Here is a 27,001-nt window from a genome sequence, read left to right as displayed (position 1 = left end):
CGGGTTGACAGTCAGCAGAACATCTCACCGTGATAGGTTTCCCTTCTTCTGCTTTAAGTCTATCACTAGCGCCGTTAAACTGTATCTGGTCAGGTCCATCTGGAATGAATAATATATTATGGTGATATACATGTGTAGTTACCCAGCAGGCATTACAACGTTGAAACAACGTTGAAACAACGTCACTCTTCAACGTTGAAACAACGTTGCAAATTGGTTTCATATGAAAATTGAACTGACGTTGACACTTCAACGTTGTTTCAACGTCAGTTGTCAACGTTGTTTCAACGTCAGTTGTCAACGTTGTTTCAACGTTGTGTCAACGATGTTTCAACGTCGATGCATCAGAGGACCCCTTGTAAACCTTGAAAAAATTGTTTTTTCAGTACAGCATCAGTTCAAGAAGTGGTGGCCTCCCTGATATTTGAGATCAGTGAAATATTCTAGACGGTCACAATACACCAAAAGATCGTACCATTTTGTTTTAGTTAAACAATAAATAAGTAGGGTGTTAACCAATTTCACTAACCTCAAAGAACTAATACTGTAAATCTGGAAATTGATGCGTCTCCAAATTAATACGACTGCTGACCCCTAACCAGAACTGCAACTCAATATCAATGCCAAGTTCACTGATTGGTATGCAGAGAAGGCGTCAACAAGCCAGCCACTTCACCTCAGCCGTAATAACTCACCGGCTGCCCATAGTGTAATTCCTATTCTTTGAATGACATTGTTAAATACTTATATCTGATGCAGATGACGAATGAACAACAAAGATACATTTTTTTCCAAAATTGTATTCAAAGATACAAAAAAAACAACTATATACAACATATACATGCTCTTCTTTTTCTCTCTCATGCTCTTTCCTAGTGCTTAGTAGGTCTTCCATCTCCCCCTGTTCTGCCAGGGGCATATTTCAGAAACCGACTTATCATGTCATTAATATCGGTTTCTGTTGTCTGTGGAAATTTGCCTAGGACTGCATCTGAAATAATATTAACATGCAATATAATACTATTATTAAGTTATTCAAAAGTTGTGTGTATAACATTAAAACTAAAACGACAGATATTGGTTATTATATATACAAGAACCTTACTTATGAATATCCCCTAAGCTAACTCACTGAATGAGGTGAGGTGAGGTGAAATGGGGTATCAAGTCGCGTCCAAGATTATTGCACTTAAATAGCGACGTGCATGTACGTGTCTGCTTTTACTAGTCCGGACTGATGCCGATTTTAGGTGCTAGCTCACTGAGTGCCATGCCGCAGTTTAACATGAATACCCCACTCAGACACAGTATACTGACTCCGAGCCGACCAGTCATTGTTTTAGCCCTTTAATGCAGAGCGCCAGACACGGTAACAAGAAGTACCATCTTTTAATGTCTTTTGGTATGACGCGGTCGGGGATCAAACCCCAGACCTTCTCTCTCCGAGTGGACGCTCTACCACTGACCACTGAGGCCGTCTTACTCACTGAATGAAATAGTATCACAGATACATTTTCAGGACTCAAAAAACTTTGATCACTACCACTACTTGTACAAGTCTATATGGATCCATGGACCGGAGTTCTACCAACTGAGCTACTGTAACCTTTCACCAATTTCATTCTATTTTACCTTAGCATAGCCTTTTTCACATGGTCATTGGCATTTGCCCCGCCAATCCTTCTTAGGTAATTTTTCTGTAAAAAGAACATTTGAACTGTATATGTGGTTTGAAAATCATTATATAAGTATATTAATTCAACCAAAACTTATGGCATCTTACTGTTTACTTTTGTTTCCAAGCAATTCATAACAAAACAACATTCTAATCTTACAATGTAATAACAGTACCATATAACTTCAAATTGACTTACCAAGCTTGCTACATATTCATCCTCTCTCAGTCTCCCCTCGAGAGTATCCAACTCATCCAATGTATTGAGTTGCTCAATACAGCTTACTGATACTGTGTCTGCAAGTCCTGCTGAGTCCTTATTCTGTTTCGTTAGGTCCCTAATTTCGGTCAAAAGATAGAGAACCCTTCTCTGGAATCCTGTGAAAAATAAATAAATACATAACAATAAAAGATTGTTTGTTGTAGCACAATATTTCAAGCAAATTGCAAAGCCATAAACACCCTTATTATTACAAGTTAATCTGAGCGAGAATGTCTGTAGGCACATGGTTTTAACATCAAAGTTGCCTTGACAACAGTTCTGAAAATGTATAATTAAACAATCAATCAACTTAATTAAAACAAAAACACATCATGTTTAAGGTGCTAACAGAACAAACTGGAAATGATAATACCTATGGGTAAATTAAATCTTACTTTCTTCGGACATGGGAAAAACTGCTTTTGGTTTTCTCCTTTCTCCATCTCTTCTCGGGGATGGTTTCAGCTGTGGTAAGGGAGAATGTCTCCTCGAGATGTGGCGTGATGGTGATGGGGAAAGTGGAAGCCTTGACAAACATTCCCAACGATATGTACTGGGTGGCCTTTCTTCATCAGAACTTCTGGGTGATGGTTGATCAGGGAAAGGTGGTTTATTTCCTGTAAACAAAATTAAATTTCTTTATCAGATCATTACTGATGTCAATGGTGGAAATACATAGTCTTGTAAATTTGCAAAATACAACTGTTTAGTATATAAAACCCACAAAGTAAACTTATGTTAAATACCTTACATGACATGCTAATTTGAAATATGCAAGCACAATAAGGTTTTTTTTGCAGACACATGTTCAAATACCAGCTTCGTCCTATAATAAATACTATGTTAGAAACAAACATTTTTAGTCCTCTACACCTTATGATACTCTAATTATTGGGCAATTTGGCAAGAACTGTAGGACTAATGCCAATTTCTAATGCTGAAGTACTAATTTAATCAATACTGCAAACCAAATCCTGTCTACAAATTATATGTTCAGTTTGATTACAGATAAAAAAACTGCTTCAATAAAATATATATTTCTAAGCCCTACCCGAATTACAACTTGGCCTTGCGTGTTTTGACACCGTCGATTTGTTGACAGCCACAGCTGCTGCTCCAGCGTTGACACAGGAGTCTTCACCTGGATCTACTTCCAAATAAATAAAAGGAATTCCACTAAAAATTCATTGTAATCCCTAAATAAACCAAGTATGTGAATCAAGATATGCGTAATATGGCAGCAGCATTATAAATTTAGAGAGTTATTAATAGCAATATTTGTACTATGAGCAGGCAAAAGAAGAAAAAGTTCTGTTTGTGTACAGAAGCAGCATTGTTATTAAACTGAAAATGTTAAGTAATTTCAATTGATAGTAAAAAATTATGCATTTCATACATCTTTAATGTCGACTTAAACTGAAGATCAATAATATAAAAAAAAAACACCTAAAAATGCTAAAATTTATAATGAGTGTAAAGACGCAAATCAACAAATAATCAGTCTCTTCACTGAGATCTTTATATGCATACCTGTGACAAAATCCAACATCACTTTTTTCTTGGGCAATCTTTTTACAGATGGATGACCTAGCTGCTCATCGTCTGAAGAGGTCTCCACTGTAGTTGTGAAATCAAAGTCTTGGCATTCCCTCTTTGAGTCTATGTGAAAAGCACACATCCAATACTTCAAAAACAAAAACAACAATAACAGTTGCAATGTATGATGTGAGATACATTGATTTATGAAGATGGAAGATATATTGTTTTATTACATTATATGTATTGACATACTTCGGCCAGTCACTTGAGTGCTTAGCGATATGTATCATACCATTGCCTTCCTGTATAGTGCATCCCTAATGATTAAGGAATAATTAAACAGATATATGCTTACCAGATGAACATTTGACCTTCACTAGGTTGAACGTAAGCCATTTCTCTGTCGGACATCGCATCTCCTTCATGGCTGGCATAGCATTACTGGTGTTGGGCCAGCGCACAGTCTTCTCCTGTATCCACAGAGACGGTATGGTCTCCTCCATCTCCTCGTCTGCCTCCATCCATACTGCTCTTGCCCATGCCTTCATGTTGTTGAATAATCTAGTAATAAAAACAAAATATTTACCTTAGTCCTGTATTGTCACACACAGTGTACATGTCCTACCACTAAGGAATAGAAAAGATCCAGTTTATAAATGACACAGCTACATATAGGATTCCATGTGCAAATACCTGAGTATTTAAACAAAAACAATAAATATACAATACCAATTTGGGAAATCACATCTATTCTGTCAATAATGTAACAGATTAATAATATGTGACTTATAAATGTATTCAGTTTTGATTTATGATCTGTTACTGCTACATATTTACTGTTAACATAATTAATACTATGAACATTGTCATTATGTTCTACATACAAATACACAATTATGTTCATGCAATTAATATGTGTTCTGAAGACATGTCTGTTCATTAAAATGTGCTCCAAAACGCACCCGGAGCTTATAGATCGCGCTTCACGTGCACTCGTGTTAGTTTTAAATAAAGAATATGTTCTCCAAAACACACCAGATGCATACCGATCGCATCGCCTGAACACACCAACGAGAAAAGGGATGTAGGTTGGCTACATACTGACCTGCCCCCTTCTGCTCACATCCTTCAAGACAGAACCTCATGATGACTTGTCGCTCAACATAGTCGTCTGGCAATCTGTCAAATGCAATTGTTGCTGTTGACATGAGCCGTTCAGACCATTTCTCGAGGGACTCATCTGGTTGTTGGCGCATGGTGTTGAATTTTACCTGCGCTGTTTCTGGAAGTTCTTGGCGATCATACCACCGTTGAAACTTCTTAACGAGATCCTCAAATTGGATATCGGGATATCGCTCAATGCACGAAGCAAAGAATTCACTTGCTTCGTCCTTCATGCAGAAGCATAACTGGTCTCGTAGCTCCTCAGAATTCCAGTTCTCCCGTTTGGCATAAGTCCTAAACTTTAAATAAAAAGCCGACCAACGACTCTTTCCATCAAAGACCAGGGCTGGGCTGTGCCGGTCCTGACTTGCATAGCTCTGCCTTGGTTGATGCTGTCTGGCCCTTCCTCGGTTAGGAAACCTGTATTCCTCATCATCAACATGATCCAGCGCTGGCTCTATGCAAATCTCCGGTTCTCTGGTACTTGGGCGACAAGGCTCTGTAACAATCTGACATCCCCTGCCCCATACTCCCGGTCACTGAGAAATTGCCAAGGATGTATATTTCTTCCTGGTTGGTTTTCGACCCTTCTTGGCTGGGGAATTGTTTAAACATCATGTGTGGCCTTGATATTTGTCAGTGACAGATATTAAATGATTTTTGCTGTCTTGTTCGGTCGTCTTGAATCTGAGATGCTGTTGCCTGTGCTGGCACTTTGGGTCGAACCCACCATGGATATTTTGGTCTGGGGTTTGGACTGGGCTGCTTACCGGTACCTGTTCATCCGCCCTTGGCGTTCTGCCAATAATGACTGAATTAATGCATCTCTTTGACGCAACTCTTCCTCATATCGGAGTGCTGCGACTTGAGCAAACGCTGGCGGTGAGTATGGTGAGTACTGTTAGTATATAAAATTATGAAATACCATTTATGATCTCTCAACTCCATGCAAAAGTGGTAAGAGAAGGTGACTTCTGTTGTCTAATGGCAGACAGACCACTTTCCTCTCAATGTCCTCTCTTGTGACAAGTCTTTCATGGCCATATCTTCCAATGTACAGGTCCTTTAAGACACCAATATTCAGAAGTTTGGAATCACACGGTCTCCCAAAATAGCTTTCTATTCTACGGTTACTTAATATTTTGCATACATATACACCGTTTTCTCTCTTCTCCTTGACAAATGCGTATGACTGGTCTTTCAAGAGCAAACAACCATTCTTCTTCTTGGTTGTAATGTATGATGACAAGGATCTCTTGTAGGGCTGGCAGTTGGACTTTTCAAATACAGTGAGTCTCTTGGATATTTGAACGACCGGGTTTTGAGCTTTCTTGACCATCTTTTTAAGCTTTTGCAAATAATTTTCAAACTGGAATGCACTGAGTTCATTGAGTGATAATCCATAATGCTCGACATCATCTGGCGTACGAATCAATGCATGAACATTGTAAGATGTGAAGGTTACACCATAGATCTCTTTTCCCGACTGAACAAAATGGACCATCAATTTTCTTGCATACTGCAAATAGGCTTTCCTGGTGTCATCTTTCGAATCCAAAAGAATTGACATGGCAACAGTTAATGTTAGGAAATGATGATACATTTTGTTGGTCAACACGTTGCCTAAAACAACTGGTCCAGTATACAGCAAGAATTGTTGTAACTCTGTTGCCTTCCATCTGTCCAGCATTTCAAGAGGTCGTGGTTGTCTTGCAAATTCTCTTGGCATCTTTCCATTTAGTGACATTAGATTATTTGAGATGATATCTATTTGCTGATGGGACAACTTGCACTCTCTGGGACCTTGTTTCAGGAACATCAAAATCCTCTTCACAACTCCAAGACACACAAGATGCATGTAGTCCAAAGGGAAGGAACTGATGCATGGTATGCCTAGGTCAATCAAAGGAGATCTTCCAACTTGATGATCGCTGTACAGCATATTACTGAATCCTTCATCTGTCCTCAGCTCAAGCATGTTGCCTTCTTGAACATCAAATACTACACGGCGTTCCCATGTTCCTCTTACAACACACCTCTCACAACTATAGTATGCATTATGTCCCTTGATACATTTCAAAAAGGCCCTAGCTGGAGCATCACATATGAAAGAATTTACTTTTACTGAAAAATGACATCCGTCCACATCAATGCCATTGTCTCTTATCCCTCGAAGTTCAACTAAAAAGTCCGACAAATATTCACTCACAGGATTTGGTTTTGCTTTTCCACAAAATGCTGCAACAATAAATGGATCAAAGTTGTTCACACTGCATAAAATTGGCCACAACTGCACATTTGATGACTTGAACAAAGGAACTCCATCAATGTTGAAATTGAGTAAGATTTCATTGGTTCTTTCAAAGACATGTGGATGCTGCACTATGACCTTTAAAATACCTTAATCCATCCCAAAATAGAGGTAGTCACCTCTACATTTATCTGTGATTTCAACATTCCTGGGTGTTTTCAAAAGAGTGCGTGCGTCTTTAGGGAGACGTAGGCCTTGCTTCCTAAGTATATCCAGAAGTTCATTTAGTGATGAACGTGTGCATTTATTAAAATTAGCCGAACCAGCAAGCTGTCCCACCAAGTTATAATCTACTCCATCTCCCAATTCATTCTTGGACTCAACAGATGTGTCACTTTCGGTGTCACTTCCCGACACAAAATGTTGCATGTTTTCTTCCTCAGAACTGACACTGTCAGCATTCTCCAAGTCATTCATAATGGGATCAGCTTGAACCTCATTTTGCTCATCTTCTTCCTCACTACTAGTAGTAGGTAAAGCAAGGTCATCCACCTCTGCATGGTACATTCGCCAACGCCTCATAAATGCCATCTCTTTGGAAAAAGTATTCAACAATTTGACAATGCAAAAAACTGGAAGTGTATCAATCAATGTTAACTGCATGCAACACAATATATAATATATATTAACATTGAAATGAAAAGAAATGTTATGAAAATAGTGAGTGTACAGTTCAAGGCATTTCAATGGTTAAATAGCTTTAGTTGATAATGGCAGAGCATAGTAGTAAGTACATATCGACATAGAGTATGTTTCAGGAATTGAATTAGGTCACGATTCTGCAGAGTCGTCATAGATATCGCATCAACATTCAGTCAGGGCAATTGAAAATCTTTTAATCTTTCTATAGTTTTATATGCATTGAAACTCAATTTCACCTACAAACATAAAAAATGACAGGGCTCAAAGTTCACTTTTTGATTTACTCGTTGACAGCTAAGTATATATTTTTATTTCATAACCAAAATGAAACGCAAGTGGCCAGGCAACATTACCTATTACAATCGTGATAAATAAAAGATTATGTGTATTTGAAGTCGTAACTGAGTTGTTTGTTATTTATTATAACTGATCACAGTAAAGAATCGCTATATACCATTCACGAAATCAATATTTCCAGCAAACGATACGCCTGAGTGTCTGCAAAAATCACAAAACATTGTATCTGACGATTTGTCGTATCGCAACCAGTCACAGTCAAGCAACCACGACTCCTCAAACACACATGATTGAACATTCTCGACTTTGGGTTTCTTTTCCGGCGTGACAGATTTATCAGTTTCGTTTGATGTTTCAGTCACCTTAACTTGAAAATACGATGTAATTGTTCGTTTTCCTTTTGAATTACCTTTTTAATTCACACGAGTCGCCATGTTTGGGCGTCTGCTAACGCAAGGGATTGTGGGAACCCTTTCATCCATACCCTGGAAACAACATTGCATGGCTGGATAATTTGAATCGAACTAGAGTTACTTCCCTTAGAAAGAATGATCGGTAAACAGCGCTAAGACTTTTGTCGATAGTTTTGCCAACAAACTGTATTTCGAAAAGATTTAAAAGAATAATTACTCCCCGTAATATAACCAATTGTACCATAATTTATGATTTTCCGCACTCGCCACGACATAAGTGTTTTAAAATATTTCGTTGCATTTCTCCAACTTCACTCGCAAATGCGACCAAATAACACGCAACTTCGAGCCCTGTCAGGGATAATGGGCGATCTTTTGTCAATTGATCTTAAATTCACCAACCCACTAAGTGCGCTGACCTGGTACCACTTTAAAGAAATTTGATGCAATGATCGGAATAAATTGAATCCTAAATTATTATTTTATCAGGAATAATATATTCCAATATCGTGTTATTTTAGTTGCAGCTTCCGACATATATACTTAAAATTATAGGAACCACAAGCATAGCACTTTGGTACAGATGGTATGCAGGATATTTTTTGACGTATGTAACGATTTTGACCCGTCACCGTACGGACTTACCGCGCAACATGAATTTCGATTGCGAAATCGTTATGTTGACATTTAATTGTTAAACTGCCTCAAATATGACTTTTAACGGGTCATGGTACGGCATAAATGATGTGTGTATCTTTATCTCCTGCAACTAAAGTTCGTAAAAACGTCAATAACGGTAGTCTGACCGTGGTTGCTGTTAATAACGGTGAGTTGTGCGATTTACCGATCACTTCGCATACGATTTCGCCGAAATTATTGAAAACATTATTGTATGAAATTTTGAATATAGATCTAATTAAAAAATATATAATGCAAACATTAGTGCAGATAAACAATGAACATTTTTTGTATTACCAGATATTATAATAACAGGATTAAATTGCGCGTACTTCTGATGGATTAGTTGACTGGTATTTCCGGTGTTACGTGATCGCGGTGATCAGCTGATGTTTTCTGAGATATGGGGGGAAAACATCGTGTCATTGGAAAACTTGAGTTTATTGAAAATGTTAGTAAATTTTGGGAGCCATGCTTTACCGCGCGCTATAACCGAGTTAGTGCTATACTGAAGGGCGCAAAAACGAGGGAATACTGTAGTCGGTAATACGAACGATCATAAACAGAGCGACGGAAGAAAACTTCCACACATGGGCATGTACTAACAACAGTCATATATATTTTATTCATGATTGAACGTTCATTATATCAAAACTGGACCGTAAGTTAAAGCTTGGTCATAATTATTAGCTGTACTAGTACTGATTTTATTGAAATAAAAACTTCACACGCGAAATATTTGAATTGAAAATTTATTATTTCATTTCTGCACGCACTGTACAAACACCTACCGCGAACACTGAGCCGTATGGCTACAAGTATATTTTTTTCCAGATAGCCAGTGGTAAAATCAAGAAGACAAGCCAATATTGAATATAGCCAAAAGCATCTGAAATTATCTTTAATCAAATAACTATTATAATAGCACTAGTGTTGGAATTGTATATCAGTGGAAACTACTTGATTTTTGTTATTTGTGACTCAAACAATGATGATATTTTATGTTACTTGATTATTTAGGTATAATTTGCTTATCCAATAAGCACTATCAACTGAAATAAAATAATAACTACATTAATATTTTTAAGGATTTTGATATATGTTATCATTATAAGGACTAGTGGACTAAATGTTAGTTCCTTCCCCTGCATTTATGTTTTTCTGTACATTGTCGACTATGGGAGGTATTATACGCGAGTACAATTATCAGCAGACATGTTTTCCACAATCAACTGTTATTTATTTTTGTATATTCAAGCACAGGAGTCCGTATATAAAAATAGACGCCCTTATGCATATTCATGACCATCTCCACACGCGAGCCCTCCTGTGATTCAAGTGTGAAACAATAGAATTTAGTCGCCACAAGATATTTTTCCTGTTGGAATGTAAATAATTTATCTTTTTTTGGTATCAAACTGAAACACCATTTACAACAGTCGCTACTTCATGTCTTATAACTTTGAATATTTTATATTACGACTTAAACACACATTGTTCAGGAACTTCGAAATTGGATAACTGCAGATTCTTGCCTCCTGCATGCCAATGGAATGAACAGCTGATGGTGGTAGACATGCATCCTAAAAGATCTATAATTGACCTTGCGATTAATTGTCCTAAAGCCAACAATAGAAATCTACTAATGCATTATTTTTTTAACACTATTGCTAATATTTAAAAATATTCACACTGGAATAATAATTTTCAAAACTATCCGAGGATAGAAAAATTATATAATCTATTGACATTAATTGCAACATAATTTGAGTCACAAATACCGAATATCAAATACAGTTTCCACATTGACAGCCAATCAACCTAATCTGACAACCCACCCAATTTATTAAGACCTATGTATTGGCACTGTACTCATTCATAACGTCGAATGGAACAGTTTCATAATTTCTTCTTGTAGCGCCAAGTTATTAATTTGACGTTACACATGCATTACACCCCGGACACCTATCCGCCATGTTTGTTCGGTGCTACTAGGTCTAATGAAGCGGCACGTGACAACATCAATATTTGAAAAAAATAGGGCGATAAAGGTCAAAATATGCAGAAAGAATTACCCCGCTTCCATTTCTATGGTTTAATATGATTTAACTTTCAAATTGAATATCAAAGCGATCCATGACGTCGATATTTGGACATCAACACCGAAAAAGTACTCAAAAATAGAAGGTAGCCTAAATGATGGCGTGCACCGACCTCATTAGTGACAGCCGTCGGAGTGACAATTCAACAGATACGTTGCACTTTGTATGTACATTGGTAATTAAACATTTACATACGAAAGAAGTTAATTCAAGTCGTTGTGTGTGGGGCCCCCTGTTAATTTAGCAAGGCAAAATAAATGGCGTGTAACGAACTTAGATACCGTCACTAAGGAATGAGCTCGTGCACAAATGGCGCGAAATAGTGCACAAGTGGCTCGTGCACATACCTTACCGAAAAATGGTAGGTGTCCGGTATATTGCATTCAAAGCAAGGCATAAACATAGACAATTGACTTCATGCAACATACTGATTGAAGACTTTCTCTGAAATACCCTATACAGAAATTCGATAATGGCGCGCTGCAACCTCTATCATAATGGCTACACCCGCTACGTGCATCGATCGGGTACACATTTCAACAACTAGGGCCACATAGATCGGGTGTTTACCAGTAACTTTACTCAAACATATTCGGATATAAAAAAAAATAACTACACGTCAGTAAATGTCAGTTCATATTTTCGCGCGTGCCGACTGAGCTATTTCGTAGCCCACTTACACAGCCTATCAATGGACCGATTTGATGGGTTATTTATAATCTGTTCGTCAAAGGTGTGTGCGAAAATGCAACTTTACAGATCTACGTGTCATAACTAAATGACCATTGAACTACAGCTCATTTTCAAAATAAGAATGGAAACAAACATGCACAGAATGTCAAATGTTACTTGAACTTACCTTCTTGATCGAGTATCCGCCAAGTTTTGAATTGTCCGCGCAGTCGCAAATCCACATATCCTGTCCTCGCTGATGCAAAATATCCAACTATCATCAGATGCAAGTACCGCGTTCAAATCCACGCGTCAAGATATTTATTGTTCAGGTTAAAATGTTTTTCACCTCTTTTTCAACATCTCCCTAAAGATTACACTGAAACATGTCGGAGAATCATCCGTGTTGTGTAATTATTTTGTGAGTTTCTTTACTTTTGTGTACGTATATATATATAAATATACATACATATCTATATATACATATATGTGATATACCTACCTTATTCAAATTTTAATTGGCAGGCTAACTAATCATGCTTGGGTTTCAACGCAGTGTTAAAACAGGTGAAACGGAGTGGAAAAGTAGGGTAATTTGTCGATTTTCCAATAGGCGTACGTCAAATTGAAATGATGTACGTACGTCTTAAATTCAACGTTGTTGTGACGTCAGTATCACAACCAAGGCTCAACGTTTAAGATTTAACGTTGATACAACGTTGCATTTTGGTTGATCAACGTCACAACCTAAAAGCAACCAATTTTCAACGTTGATCCAACGTTGCGTGCCTGCTGGGTAGTTTTGTAACATGTGTGTGAATACTGTCATATAGATGTAAAGTTTGTTTTTGTCGCATATGTTTTAATGATGTGACAAACACGTGCTCTTTGATTTTGTAACAAACATGTTTAAATAAGGTGATATATATGTTCAGTTTGATTGTGTACACGATTGAATCAGGTAATTTATATGTACACTTTAATTGTGTAACATATATGTTTGAGTGAGTGACTGAGTATTGTTTTACGCCGCTTTTAGCAATATTCCAGCAATATCACGGCGGGGGAGACCAGAAATGGGCTTCATACATTGTACCCATGTCGGGTTTCGAAGCCGGGTCTTCGGCGTGACGTGCGAACTCTTTAACCACTAGGCTACCCGACCGCCCCATATATATGTTTGAATAAGGTGATATATGGGCAGTTTAATGGTGTAACATACATGTTTGAATACAGTGGCATGTGCACGTGCAGTTATATTTTGTAACATACATGTGTGAATACTATGATAAACATGTGTAGTTTGTTTTTGGAAGATATGTGGTATACACGTGTAATTTCTTTCTGTAACGTCAGTATGAATGCTGTGATATACATATGAGGTTTTTTTCTGTAGCATATGTGTGAATACTGTGAATACTGGGAATAGATAGCACAGAATGAACATGAAAGAAACTTTTGTAAGTGTCAGTGTTCTTTGACATTTTAAACCCTTCGAACATATCCAGGTAAGCTACAGTGTCGTAACACTATTTTTATAGTGATCGTGTATTTTCGATTTTGCCTCTGAAACTGCACTTATACATTGTTAATGCAAGAGAATAGCCAGCCTAGATGTTCTGCAGAAATAGATTCCACTTGGCGCATAGGGCAAATAGCTGTGGACATTATGTGAATGGACCGCGAAAATCAGTAAGGACACCAGGTGCTCCCGAAATGGGTAAGCATGATTTGCCCTACCGGTAGCATGTGCCTGTGAAACTGAGGCTTTGCATAACTGATTTTGGCGTTAGTGTCTGTAATTCCGATCCGACCCGCCAACACAATTTGATGATAATAATTCAGGGCGTGAATGGGGGGGTTTGTCCGGGGGCAGACTCGGCTTCTCTGTTGAAAATATTAATACTTCAATACTAAACCGGTCTACCAGGGCCAAGTCATGATCATTGCGTCGTTTTATATGCTGAGTAAATGGTTTTACTTTCTTCACAACTAAAGGGGTAATCAATGATTACTTTCTGAGATTGTTTATTTATTACAGCAATGCAGTTTAATGCACTTTCACTTCTTGGAATTTTCTTCTGTTAATTACACATAATACTTACGTGATATAACGAGGACCTGTCTACATCCTGGTATTATCTGTTCATTGTTTCCTTGACAGCCAGTAAGAACTGTCCGGTCTGTGATAGTGGGACTTCCCCTGTGTATCTGATCCTGGTGGTATAGCCGGTGTGACTGCTGTTGAGTACCCCTACACTGACTTAGGCACGACCTCTAACAGTCTAACAGGTTCTGAACCATTCCTCCATACGTAATATAGGTGGCTGACATTAGCCTGGTTCATGGTTATGTTAACATCGTAGCCAACACGTGTGACAGTGTGGGGGGAGTCAGCTGTCACGGAGGCCAGACCTGCAAACAAAACAAATCATAATCATTAAGCTTATGCTTATTAACATTCGATAGAAATTGTAAATTTTGCGAATTATTAATGCGAAATACGAATTTAAGCACAGCTCAGTATATCTTGTTGAACATCTTAGTGCTTTAACGGTGCAGTAACGTCTAGAGTTCTATTTAGATTGATGATTAGTATGGTTTTACACCGCTTTTAGCAATATTCTAGCAATGTCACGGCTGGGGAACCCAGAAATGGGCTTCACACATAGTACCCATGTGGGGAATCGAACCCGGGTCTTCGGCGTGACGAGCAAATGCTTTAACCACTAGGCCACCCGCCCGCCCGTTCTATTAAGAGGTTACAAAGTGCACCTGCAGAAATTGTTTCACTATGGTGTAGTTTATCACGTGTGTGAGTATCAAACTAACGTTCCCAACAAACACGCAAACATCCAAATTGTACACCGTCCATTACCATGCACGTGCAAATTATGAAATACGGCCTTTAACTAGGGGAGATGTCTTCACAAATATGTATTGAATGATGCATTATTTAATCTCAGAATAACTTTATTTCTATTCAACTTTATATGAAGCACAGTTATTTTTGTCTATAAGTGTATAAACACTGTCTACATAATCACCACTCCTTTCGTACGCTAACTATATAACACTTGCTGCATATGCAACACTATCTGCATATGCGCAACCTACACAGGTGCCTCTAAGGGCGCTGCAATTCGCTGTGCAGAGTGGCCTCCCTTGGGCACACAAGAAACCTGTGATTGTGGGTTGGAATCTCGGTTCGCCCGTATTATGATTCTATGTTTGTCAGGTTCTCGTGATTTCACCAGTTGTAAACGTCTGAGGCCTTCATCACTTCGGGCTTTCCTCCTACAGTAAGCTGACACGCCGTGATATAGAGGGAATACTGAAATACGGCGTTTAACCCGCTTCTTTCGCATAGATCAACGTCTACGTCAGGATTGGGGCAACACGACGTTGCCAGACACTTTAATGTTCATCGAAACAGACTATCATATCTTTGGAGGTCAGCAAGATAACCATATTTGGTTGGTACATCTACGGAATCGACACCAAACTGCCACATTAACAGCTTTGACAATTCCTGGGTTGAGACTAATTCGTGGCAGAAATGTGCGCAAGCAGTTGAGGGAGCACAACATCCAGTCCCGACGTCCAGCGGTACGCCGATTTTCGTCACGTCACTGTCAGGCACGCCTTGCTTGGTGCAGACAGCAGCTGTGGTTCGGAAGACAAGGCTTGGACAGTATACTGTTCACAAATGAGTCCAGGATTTCATCTGGACAACTCTGGTGGTCGTGCACGAGTCTACAGGCGTCCAGGGGAATGTTAATTTAGCGACGCTTGCGTTAATGATATTTTGAATGGCCTACGCTACAACGACGACAACGTACGAAATCTTGTTCTACCTTTTTCAAATGTAGGTACGTAACGTCACGTTGCAGCAGGATAATGCCCACCCACATTTTGCACATGTTGTGACATATTTGTTGAGACAGCATGTGATTGCTGATCTGCCCTAACCGGCTGTTTCTCCAGGCCTAATCCACTTAGAACATGTCTGGGATGAAATGGATCAACGCCCACGAAAGGATCAGAACCAGCATGATCAAATATTATATTGTTATTTTGTTTTCACATTAACACCACTTTACATGACGCACAGTTACTTTTTCCCGTTAGTAAATACAGATAATCAAGTAACTGTACGTAGTGTTATACAATGATAGCAAAGCATAGTCAAATGTCCTTCACAACGACAATGTATTAAGTGTGAGCTGGGTTTAACGACGCTTTGAACAGTATTCCAGTTATATCACGGCGTGTCAGTTCGATTTCGGAGGAAAGCCCGAAGTGATGCAGGTCTCAGATGTTTACCACTTCGGTGAAACTCAGGAGCACGGGTATGATCCTGACAAACCTGGAAGCATAATTTGGGCGAACCGGGATTCGAACCCACAATCATAGATTTCTGGCGTTCCCAAGGGACGCACCTCTGCACAGCGAATTGCGGCGCCTTTGACGACTGGGCCACACGTGCCCCCTAAACTATTAGAGGTGTCATCAATGACATATGCTAGTTGTGACAAAAGTTGCAATCAGCAGCAGCACAATGAAACCACTTGCGTCAACCCATCTGCCTACAACCGTCCATACGTCACTGTATACGGAATTGGGATATGTGCTGTGGAAATGTACGTTTAAAGGAAATTTGCTTTGTTAATCATTTTATGTAATCAATGCGAAACAAAATATGTAGTATGAGGAAGTGTTTACATATGGTATGATATGCATAGGAAATTGCGACGAGTGAGTAAGTTCATGATCAGGTCTGTTGGATGTATTAAGTCTCTTTGAACCTTGTTTCAGTGAGTGAGTGAGTGAGTGAGTGAGTGAGTGAGTGAGTGAGTGAGTGAGTGAGTGAGTGAGTGAGTGAGTGAGTGAGTGAGTGGGTGGGTTGGTGTGTGGGTGGGTGGTTGTTTGAGTGAGTGAGTGAGTGTTGTAAGTATTCCAGGTGAATCATAATAGGGATAGCATGTTACCCACTTTAATGTCTTACGTATTGTGGGGCTACAGGGAAACGCCACCTGGTAATGTATTCCCAGATCGATATATGCAGCGTATGTGAGAGAGAGGGGCCGTGCTCAAACATTTAAGTGACAGCGTGTAGCCCACCGGGTGAATCGATAAAACATGGGTGGTATACATGTACGAGTTACCTTCCTTTAAACTTTTCAAACATGTTTATTTTGCTGTCAGAGCTGCTTTAATGAGTTTCAGTCATAACATGGAGTGTCTGCGTTATACTGGAGTCAGTGTAAGATATACATCATGATTACAGGATCTATGCATGCATAAGGGACGCAACTCTTCAAAGCAAGTTGAGGTGCCTTTTACAACACCTTCTCTTCATCTTCCGAGGATCTCTTTCTCTTCATCTCTCGTCGTCTCTTTCCTAAGATCTTCCTGTCATCTCTTTTCCTTCAGCTTCCATTGTTTTAAGTAATGACACAAATGTAATACCGCACCAAGTTTCATTATTTCATTGTGAAAACTATATTGAATTTATCATAATATACAAGGTTTTCTTAAACAAATTAAACTGTTTATATGAAACGGATTTATTCATCCAAATTTTGACTTTTTGATATCAGTTCAAATAAACGGTCAGTCAGTACATGTTGGAATTGGATCTGCATAATAGCTGTCAGAAACAGCAGCAACATTGTAAAGGGGATTATTTTCTAAACACGAGGATATGTTTAAAGGTTCTTTTGGGTGGTCGGGTAGCCTACTGGTCAAAGCGTTCGCTCGTCAGCCGAAGACCCGGGTTCGATTCCCGACATGGGTTCCAATGTGTGAAGCCCATTTCTGGTGTCCCCCGCTGGAATATTGCTAAAAGCAATCGTGCATTGCACCGAGGACGTGGATTATTGTTCACGCTACCTGCCACTAGTTTGTCTGGTCCAGAATTCATTCTTTACAGGTCGACGTGATATTGCTGGATTCATGATATCTGCCACACACACTCTTAATGATATATTCTATAAACGTCTGTCACGGGTCTAACTGGTTGGGGTACAGGTAACCGTGTTTCGATTGAAATATTGTTTCCAGATTGGAAGAGCAGCCTATGCTTGTCTAAAAAGCCACTTAGTGGATCAAGAAGTTATGCTCTGTGACTTGGTTGACTGCGTGTCACGGTACCCATACCAGTCGTTGCTCATATCAATCACTGGGTTGTCTGGACTACACCCGAGCACATACAGGCCGCCATCATGTACGTAGCTTGAATTTTGCTGAGTGCGGCGTTAAGCAAACACACATGATTACATCCCGTTTTTCTCTTGCTTACCTCTCTGTCTCCACGATATCCAACAAGCAGCATGCAATAAGCTTATGATTGAACATCACATGTCTTAAATGTGGCGCCTTTCAACACTGTGATGTATAATGTAGTCATCTCCACAACATGTTTGCTCGTGTGTGTTCCCCTAATTCGTAAGGGGCGGTCGGGTAGCCTAGTGGTTAAAGCGTTCGCTCGTCACGCCGAAGACCCGGGTTCGATTCCCGACATGGGTACAATGTGTGAAGCCCATTTCTGGTGTCCCCCGCCGTCATATTGCTGGAATATTGCTACATGCGGCGTAAAAACCATACTCACTCACTCCCCTAATTCGTAAATCGATGAAACTGATATTAAACTAGAAAGTTTAACTTACTACAATTTAGTTTTATTCATATCAATGTTTGACAAATACGTGTCATGTGATATCATGTGGAACGAATTTAGTATTCCTGTATTTTCTATGCACAAATTACTTCCAGGAATGCTTATCCTGAAGGTCTTTGTTACCTTGGCTGACGCTCGATATGAATGCTATACATCAAGAGGCGGTCGTCCAGGAGTCAGTAGCATGTTTCATTCTGGTTGGTTGGTGTTGGTTTGTTGTTTAACGTCGCACTCAGCAACATTCCAGCTATATGACGGCGGTCTGTTAATAATGGAGTCTCGACCAGACAATCCAGTTATTGTTATCATGAACATCGATAACTGACCAAAGACTGAAGTGTTGCAAGACTCTTACCACTTTATTGAAATCCACGATCACAGGTATAAAGCTGACAAACCTGGACACATAATCCGTGCGACTTGTATTCCTGCAGGCCAAAGTGACACAATTTCAGCTCATTTGTCCATTCGTCAACACTCGCCCCTTTCTGTAACGATCAATTTATGTTATGGACGACAATACGAAAACCAATCTGAATGCGCGTAAAGACTGAGGTGCTTTGATAAAAAATGATCCAGTACTTAACTCAATTATGGCATAATTTGATAATTTAAAATCATAAATTGTCAATTTGATATTAGAATGCACATAGATAACAGAACTGTTTTGTGTGAGTTGTGGTTGTAAAGACATATAAGAGTCATGCATGGTGAGATATTTAAATCTACACACGTGCGTTTGTTTATGTAGAACTGTTCACTCACCTGGTACCGTTATCCTCTGTAGGAGAAGCTGAAGGATGGAGAGACGTGTGGATGTAGAACTGTTCCCTCACACAGTAGTCGGTTACTGTAACTAGTTACATTTTTGCAACTAACGTTAATCCAATTGATAAAGGACATCTACTTAATATATGACATCACCAGAAACACACTTTGTTGAACACAAATGAGGCACATATGGCTTATATATGTTGGATTATACTTTATCTGATTTTTAAAAGTGTCCATGAAATAAAGCTTCGACGATATCTTTTTATTATGTATATTAGTTTGATGTACTATGGTAACATGTAAATCTACTTATTCTATGTAAAACAAGAAACTATTACAACTGAAATGTGTAATTCAGACCTATAATTAATGTTGTTGCTTCATGAGTTACCTCTAAATCTACAGATCAAGGTTTCAGCCAGTTAACTCTCACAACTGCAAAGCAATCTTATTTCACTATTATGTTTGGCATATCATACCTATTATATTTAGAATTTGATTAATATTTTCTATACTATTTGTTCACTAAATCAATACTGCCAACGTTTTGTTCCAACAAGTCCATGGCTACATTGTTTTCCGTAGTCAATTATTTGCCTCTGTTTAAGGAACATCCTGTATAACACAGTGAGGTTATCTAAGTCAGATGAACTAAGTTAAATGACATCCCAGTACATACGTCGTACATCCTTGCATACACGAATAGCTGCTGCTGCAAGTACAACTGATACAGCCGTAAGGTTGATGGAGTAGACAGCAACAACGGGGACGATGTCATCGACGTTGGGAATTGAAACTGGAAACAAAAACAATTCTGTTCATGAGGCTTCTAGTAACGGCAATCTATATATGTAAAGATATCTGTTTCAATTGTGAGAGTATCTAGTTTGTGAGTTGTATGAGAGGTGGCATCAGACGAGTCATCAGGGTTGCGGTTCTATGACCACTGTATGAGGAGAACGTTTGTTTGTTATTGATAGGTAATGACCATATTCACTTTCTGCAGAGCATGACTACCATGTCCTTCTTACTACATAACAGCTCACCATCCATTTCCTCACAACTTTTCGGTTCCACGTCACGGTCATAAACCACCACACTGAAATTCAGAATTTCTAGTTCAGGATATGGTATTGTAATATTTCTATCATCCTGAGGTGAAATGGTGAGGTAAAATGGGGTTTAACGTCGCGTCCACGATTATTGCACTTATATAGCAACGTGCATGGACATGTGTGTGTTTGTGTGGCTGCTTGTACTAGTCCTGACTGATGCCGATTTATAGTGCTAGCCCACTGAGATACAATGCCGCAGTTTAACATGAATACCCCACTCAAACACAGTGTACTGACTCTGAGCCGACCACTCCTTGTTTTAGCCCCTTCATGTCGAGCGCCAGACAGGGTAACAACAAGTACCATCTTTTAACGTCTTTTGGTATGACGCCGCCGGGGATCGAACCCCGGACCTTCCGCTCTCCGGGCGGACGCTCTACCACTAGACCACGGAGGCGGTCTCTATCATCCTGAACTGTACCAATTGCATACTGGCTTGTTTGATGCATGTCATCGCATCCGAATTGCGTGTTGATGTCAATCACTGGATTTACTGGTCCAGACTCGATTATTTACAGACCGACGTCATATAGCTGATTGAGTGAGTGTGTGAGTGGGATTTTCCACCGCTTTTAGCAGTATTCCAGTAACATCACGGCGGGGTACACCAGAAATGGGCTTCACACATCTAACCCATGTCGGGAATCGAACCCGGGCCTTCAGTGTGACGAGCGAAAGCTTGAAGCACTAGACTACCCCACCGCCCATCATATAGCTGAAATGTTGCTTAGTTCGGCGTTAAAATAACCCCAAACAAATATAAATTATAATATAATGATGAAATATTACAGGGAAATAACACCTATCTTTTAAAAGAAATTGATACTATCTTTGTATTATAATAATGTTGAACATGTTATATATCAACAATGTTTCACATCACTTTTAAGAATATAAACATGTCGGAGTTCATGTATTTGTGATTGTGATGATTTACGTTAGCCAAATTATAATAAAAAAGAATATGTGTGTTGTACAAATAATCGAAATATCAATCTATAAAACTCTGTGAACCACAACTGAAATTACATCCAGTAAAATAGAAGTTAAATTGTACTGCCAATAGAGCAATTCTATTATTGGGTTGTGGCCCTGCAGTGATGAATTAAACAAATTAGCATAGGACAGTCATCTAGTACACCGTTACCCCGTTACGATTTCTTAGAAAGCATCTCTTTCAGTACTCCAGATACAGATGCCATGATACAGCACATGCTAGAAGCTTCATATATCACCTGTGCTCTATAAGATAAGATATGTTCTTACCTGTACTGATGTTCTCACACACACACACACACACCCACACACACACACACACACACACACACACACACACACACACACACACACACACACACACACACACACACACACACACACAAAAGAAAAAAAAAAGAACAAACTCAAATGAACATTAATCAATTGAAAAAGAGCTTCTTTGGGAATACCAAACAACGTGCCGTTACAATAGCACGCCTAGGTCTTGTATTCTGTTTGAAAGTGGTGTTTGTAAGTAATAGGTAATATGTGATTCTAAACAGATTAATTTCAATATAATCTTACATGTGTACTGTTGACGTGGCAGATGTACTGTCCAGACACAGATATGTCTACAGCTGGTATATACAACACAGCCTCCCTCTGTCCCGTGATCACCCTCTGTCTGGATGTGTCCCACCAGGTCACAGTGAAGGATGGGTGACAGTCAGCAGAACATCTCACTGTGAGAGGGTCACCTTCTACTGCAGACACGTTGTCTCTGATGTCATAAAACTGTACCGTGTCTGGTCCATCTGAATGATATAAATAATCTAATAATTTTTCTATCATAACTGATCACCCATGTCACTGCACAGCGAATCGCGACGCTTGGCCACCCGTGTCCCCCACAAGAAAACAACAACATTGAATATTACCACACTAAATGAGATATGCAAACATTCTCCTTCTGTACACGATACTTTTAAAATCAATTCCACATTAACTAACTTCAACTCACACAGAAATTCAGAGTGTATCCCTGACTCCAGTCTGACAGTTCCCCCTTTAGCTTCAGTTTGACACGACGGTCGTGTAGACATCCTTGTCCTCCATTAGAGTTAAGATGAACGTTTGAAACATCATGCTTCACGTTCAAGTACCAAATTTAATTCAGTGTGGTTTAAATTATGAAAACAACTGTTTCGTTTATGTCCTAACCAACTCATACTACGTTTTAAAAAACAACAACACAAGACATTAACAAAACAATCTTTCCACTCACACAGAACATTCAGAGTGTATCCCTGACTCCAGTCTGACAGGACGCCCTCTTCTTCACATTGACACCCTTGTCCACGATGGTGACGTTGTCTGTAGTCAGGACTGCCCCCTCCACGTGTACACCGTGGATCACTCTGGGAGATGGAGGACATAATGCATGTTCAGGGTATACGGGTACAGAGACTGGTCTATATAGGAAGACTCCGGGATATGGAGGACATGTTCAGGGTATACAGGTACACAGACTGGTCTAGAGGAAGACTCTGGGATGTGGAGGACATGTTCAGGGTATACAGGTACAGAGACTGGTCTAGAGGAAGACTCCAGGATGTGGAGGACGTGTTCAGGGTATACCAGTACAGAGACCGGTCTAGAGGAAGACTCCAGGATGTGGAGGACGTGTTCAGGGTATACGGGTACAGAGACTGGTCTAGAGGAAGACTCCAGGATGTGGAGGACGTGTTCAGGGTATACGGTACAGAGACTGGTCTAGAGGAAGACTCTGGGATATGGAGCACATGTTCAGGGTATACAGGTACAGAGACTGGTCTGGAAGAAGACCCCAGGATGTGGAGGATATGTTCAGGGTATACGGGTACAGAGACTGGTCTAGAAGAAGACTCCAGGATGTGGAGGACATGTTCAGGGTATACAGGTACAGAGACTGGTCTAGAGGAAGACTCCAGGATGTTGAGGACATGTTCAGGGTATATGGGTACAGAGACCGGTCGAGAGGAAGACTCCAGGATGTGCAGGACGTGTTCAGGGTATACGGGTACAGAGACCGGTCGAGAGGAAGACTCCAGGATGTGGAGGACGTGTTCAGGGTATACGGGTACAGAGACTGGTCTAGAGGAAGACTCCAGGATATGGAGGACGTGTTCAGGGTATACGGGTACAGAGACTGGTCTAGAGGAAGACTCTGGGATGTGGAGGACATGTTCAGGGTATACGGTACAGAGACTGGTCTAGAGGAGGACTCCGGGATGTGGAGGACGTGTTCAGGGTATACGAGTACAGAGACTGGTCTAGAGGAAGACTCCAGGATGTTGAGGACATGTTCAGGGTATATGGGTACAGAGACTGGTCTAGAGGAGGACTCTGGGATGTGGAGGACGTGTTCAGGGTATACAGGTACAGAGACTGGTCTAGAGGTGGACTCCAGGATGTGGAGGACGTTGTCAGGGTATACGGGTACAGAGACTGGTCTAGAGGAAGACTCCAGGATGTGGAGGACGTGTTCAGGGTATACGGTACAGAGACTGGTCTAGAGGAAGACTCTGGGATATGGAGCACATGTTCAGGGTATACAGGTACAGAGACCGGTCTGGAAGAAGACCCCAGGATGTGGAGGATATGTTCAGGGTATACAGATACAGAGACTGGTCTAGAGGAAGACTCCAGGATGTGGAGGACATGTTCAGGGTATACAGGTACAGAGACTGGTCTAGAGAAAGACTCCAGGATGTTGAGGACATGTTCAGGGTATATGGGTACAGAGACCGGTCGAGAGGAAGACTCCAGGATGTGGAGGACGTGTTCAGGGTATACGGGTACAGAGACCGGTCGAGAGGAAGACTCCAGGATGTGGAGGACGTGTTCAGGGTATACGGGTACAGAGACTGGTCTAGAGGAAGACTCCAGGATATGGAGGACGTGTTCAGGGTATACGGTACAGAGACCGGTCGAGAGGAAGACTCTGGGATGTGGAGGACGTGTTCAGGGTATATGGGTACAGAGACCGGTCTAGAGGAAGACTCCAGGATGTGGAGGACGTGTTCAGGGTATACGAGTACAGAGACTGGTCTAGAGGAAGACTCCAGGATGTGGAGGACGTGTTCAGGGTATACGGTACAGAGACTGGTCTAGAGGAAGACTCCAGGATATGGAGCACATGTTCAGGGTATACAGGTACAGAGACCGGTCTGGAAGAAGACCCCAGGATGTGGAGGATATGTTCAGGGTATACAGATACAGAGACTGGTCTAGAAGAAGACTCCAGGATGTGGAGGACATGTTCAGGGTATACAGGTACAGAGACTGGTCTAGAGGAAGACTCCAGGATGTTGAGGACATGTTCAGGGTATATGGGTACAGAGACCGGTCGAGAGGAAGACTCCAGGATGTGGAGGACGTGTTCAGGGTATACGGGTACAGAGACCGGTCGAGAGGAAGACTCCAGGATGTGGAGGACGTGTTCAGGGTATACGGGTACAGAGACTGGTCTAGAGGAAGACTCCAGGATATGGAGGACGTGTTCAGGGTATACGGTACAGAGACTAGTCTAGAGGAAGACTCCAGGATGTGGAGGACATGTTCAGGGTATACGAGTACAGAGACTGGTCTAGAGGAGGACTCCAGGATGTGGAGGACGTGTTCAAGGTATACGAGTACAGAGACTGGTCTAGAGGAAGACTCCAGGATGTGGAGGACATGTTCAGGGTATATGTGTGCAGAGATTGGTCTAGAGGAAGACTCTGGGAGGTGGAGGAGCAGGTCAGCATCTGCATCAGCACCTGAAACAGGGTCGACAAATGCGCTAATGTTCGATTGTGATGGTTTCTCTGAGAGCAATGTGACAAACGAACTGTCTAATATATGGCTTATTATATGACATAAAAGTGAACCTGAAGGTAAAGAATGTATAAACGCACTCACACACGCATCGGAACTCAAACCCATGTTTACAAATGGCAGCTGGACTGTAATGTTTATTAGAATCAGTCAATGCGTCTCAAACCTTCTATGTGATTTCTGACATTGTTTCTATCCATTCCCGTGAAAACAAATGATTGTTTAGGGCATGCATCCGGAGTTTACAAGTGTATGTCCAAGCACTGTGGACCGCCTTCGTCCTCTTGTGGATTGAGCATCTGCCCGGAAACTGGAAGGTCGGTGGTTCAATCCCTGACTGCGTCAGACCAAAGATGTTAAAAGATGGTACTTGGCGTTGGACATTAAGGGAATAAACAAGGATTCCTCGTCTGGGTCTGCGTGGGGTATCAAATTTAAACGGCTCATGGTATCTCAGTAGGCCAACTCTATGAAACCATATTTCACCTCACTATGCGCTGTTTATAAGCCTCGGTCATACCATCTTCATCATCATGTTTATTATTTGCCAAACCAAATAGCCATATCAATGTATTATGCATATGCCGCGAAGATATTGTAAATTGAATATGGAGTGGCGGGGCGTGGGGTGAGGGGAGTGGTTAACAAATAGGTCCGTTTACAATGATGTGAGAAGGTGTGTTAAAATATTCTTCTTTGAGGATAATTGAACCTCACCTACATCTGGTTAACAGCCTGTTGTGTTCATTCGTGACCGACTCTTGTCCTTCCGGTGTCATAGAGTACAATATACCCCTAGCCAAATGCCTCCCCGGATAAATCACTATTAGTCAAATATTAGAGAATCAGAATCTCTGTATACCGTTGTAGATGCTGTTTCTTATCACACTTCCAAGAAGCTTGTTACCAAGTGCAACTGTCTACATAGATCAACAATTTGAAAATATTTCGTCGCAACATAAAGCTTAGTATTGTTGGTGATTTGCAGTTGTTTTGTCAAAGTGCAAACAGATGAAAATAGCTTATCAAGAAAATACGTTTAACAACATTCACCAAAAGAGTCGTTGAAGTTAAAATGTGTGTCAAATACTGTGTTTTAATTATTGTTGAGGTGAAGTATCAGCTTGATTCTCGCAATAACTCGCATAAATGTTCTCTTGCATGAATGACATACTGCTAATCTCTCTCATCGACATTGAGTACACTGAACGTCACACGTAGTGCTAAAGACTAGTTGAAAATGATTCGCGATGTATTCAGGCTGCAATATTACTCAGTTAAGTAAGTAATGTTTGAAGGAGAAGTAGAGTGTCGTCTATCATTGTACACATAATATACTACTCAAAATTTGATAAGGATCGTAGATATTTTTCTTAATAAAAAAACCAAAATAACTGCATAACTGGCAATATTGTGTTCAAGTGAAATCAAAAACGTCTCCAACACACTTGCACGTGGATTTCATGCCATGGGAAATGCGTTTCACATCACAGTTCATGCTTTTGCTACCATTGCACGATTTCCAATCAGGCAACGGTGTCTGATTCATTGTGAAACTGTAAACTCAGTTGAGTGTTTACACTACGTTTATCTCCGCAATGCCCCCTCAACGTGTAAGGCGTCGCCTGACGACAGAACAACTGGGCAGATGTATTGGAATGCTTGATGCTGGCTATTCACAACGTGACGTTGCCAATGCACTAAACGTCAGCCAGAGCGTTGTAAGCAGGGCCTGGTCCCGACAGCAAAATTTTGGTACAGCAGCACACCGACATGGGGGTGGTCGTCAGAGGTCGACAACCCAACGCCAAGATCATTTTGTGGCTCTTCAGGCACGAC

At 40.4% G+C, this 27,001-nt stretch overlaps 1 protein-coding gene and 1 pseudogene across 1 annotated transcript; both read right to left on the bottom strand.

Annotated features, from left to right (window-relative positions):
• The window catches only part of LOC139458010 (cell adhesion molecule CEACAM8-like), a 30,485-nt pseudogene extending 4,544 nt beyond the window's left edge, over nt 1-25,941 (bottom strand).
• On the bottom strand, nt 25-4,024 carry LOC139458011 (uncharacterized). Its single transcript, XM_071239328.1, has 4 exons — nt 3,832-4,024; nt 3,468-3,596; nt 1,875-2,053; nt 25-99 (listed from the first exon to the last, which is right to left on the bottom strand). Exons 1-4 carry the CDS (start codon nt 4,022-4,024, stop codon nt 25-27), a joined length of 576 nt encoding a protein of 191 aa, XP_071095429.1.
• Nucleotides 25,942-27,001: the final 1,060 nt, after the last annotated feature.

The sequence above is a fragment of the Haliotis cracherodii genome, unplaced genomic scaffold (genome assembly GCF_022045235.1).
Source record: "Haliotis cracherodii isolate W230 unplaced genomic scaffold, xgHalCrac1.p SCAF_12, whole genome shotgun sequence".
In the NCBI taxonomy this organism is placed as follows: domain Eukaryota; kingdom Metazoa; phylum Mollusca; class Gastropoda; order Lepetellida; family Haliotidae; genus Haliotis; species Haliotis cracherodii.
This window is presented reverse-complemented; position numbering and strand designations above follow the sequence as displayed.

Coding starts and splice junctions, on each gene's coding strand:
- LOC139458011 (XM_071239328.1), bottom strand. CDS start 4,024: ATGAAGGCATGGGCAAGAGCAGTATGGATGGAGGCAGACGAGGAGATG. Junction 2,054..3,467: donor GATGTTGGATTTTGTCACAG/GTATGCATATAA, acceptor TATTTTTCACAG/GATTCCAGAGAAGGGTTCTC. Junction 100..1,874: donor ATGAATATGTAGCAAGCTTG/GTAAGTCAATTT, acceptor TATTCATTCCAG/ATGGACCTGACCAGATACAG.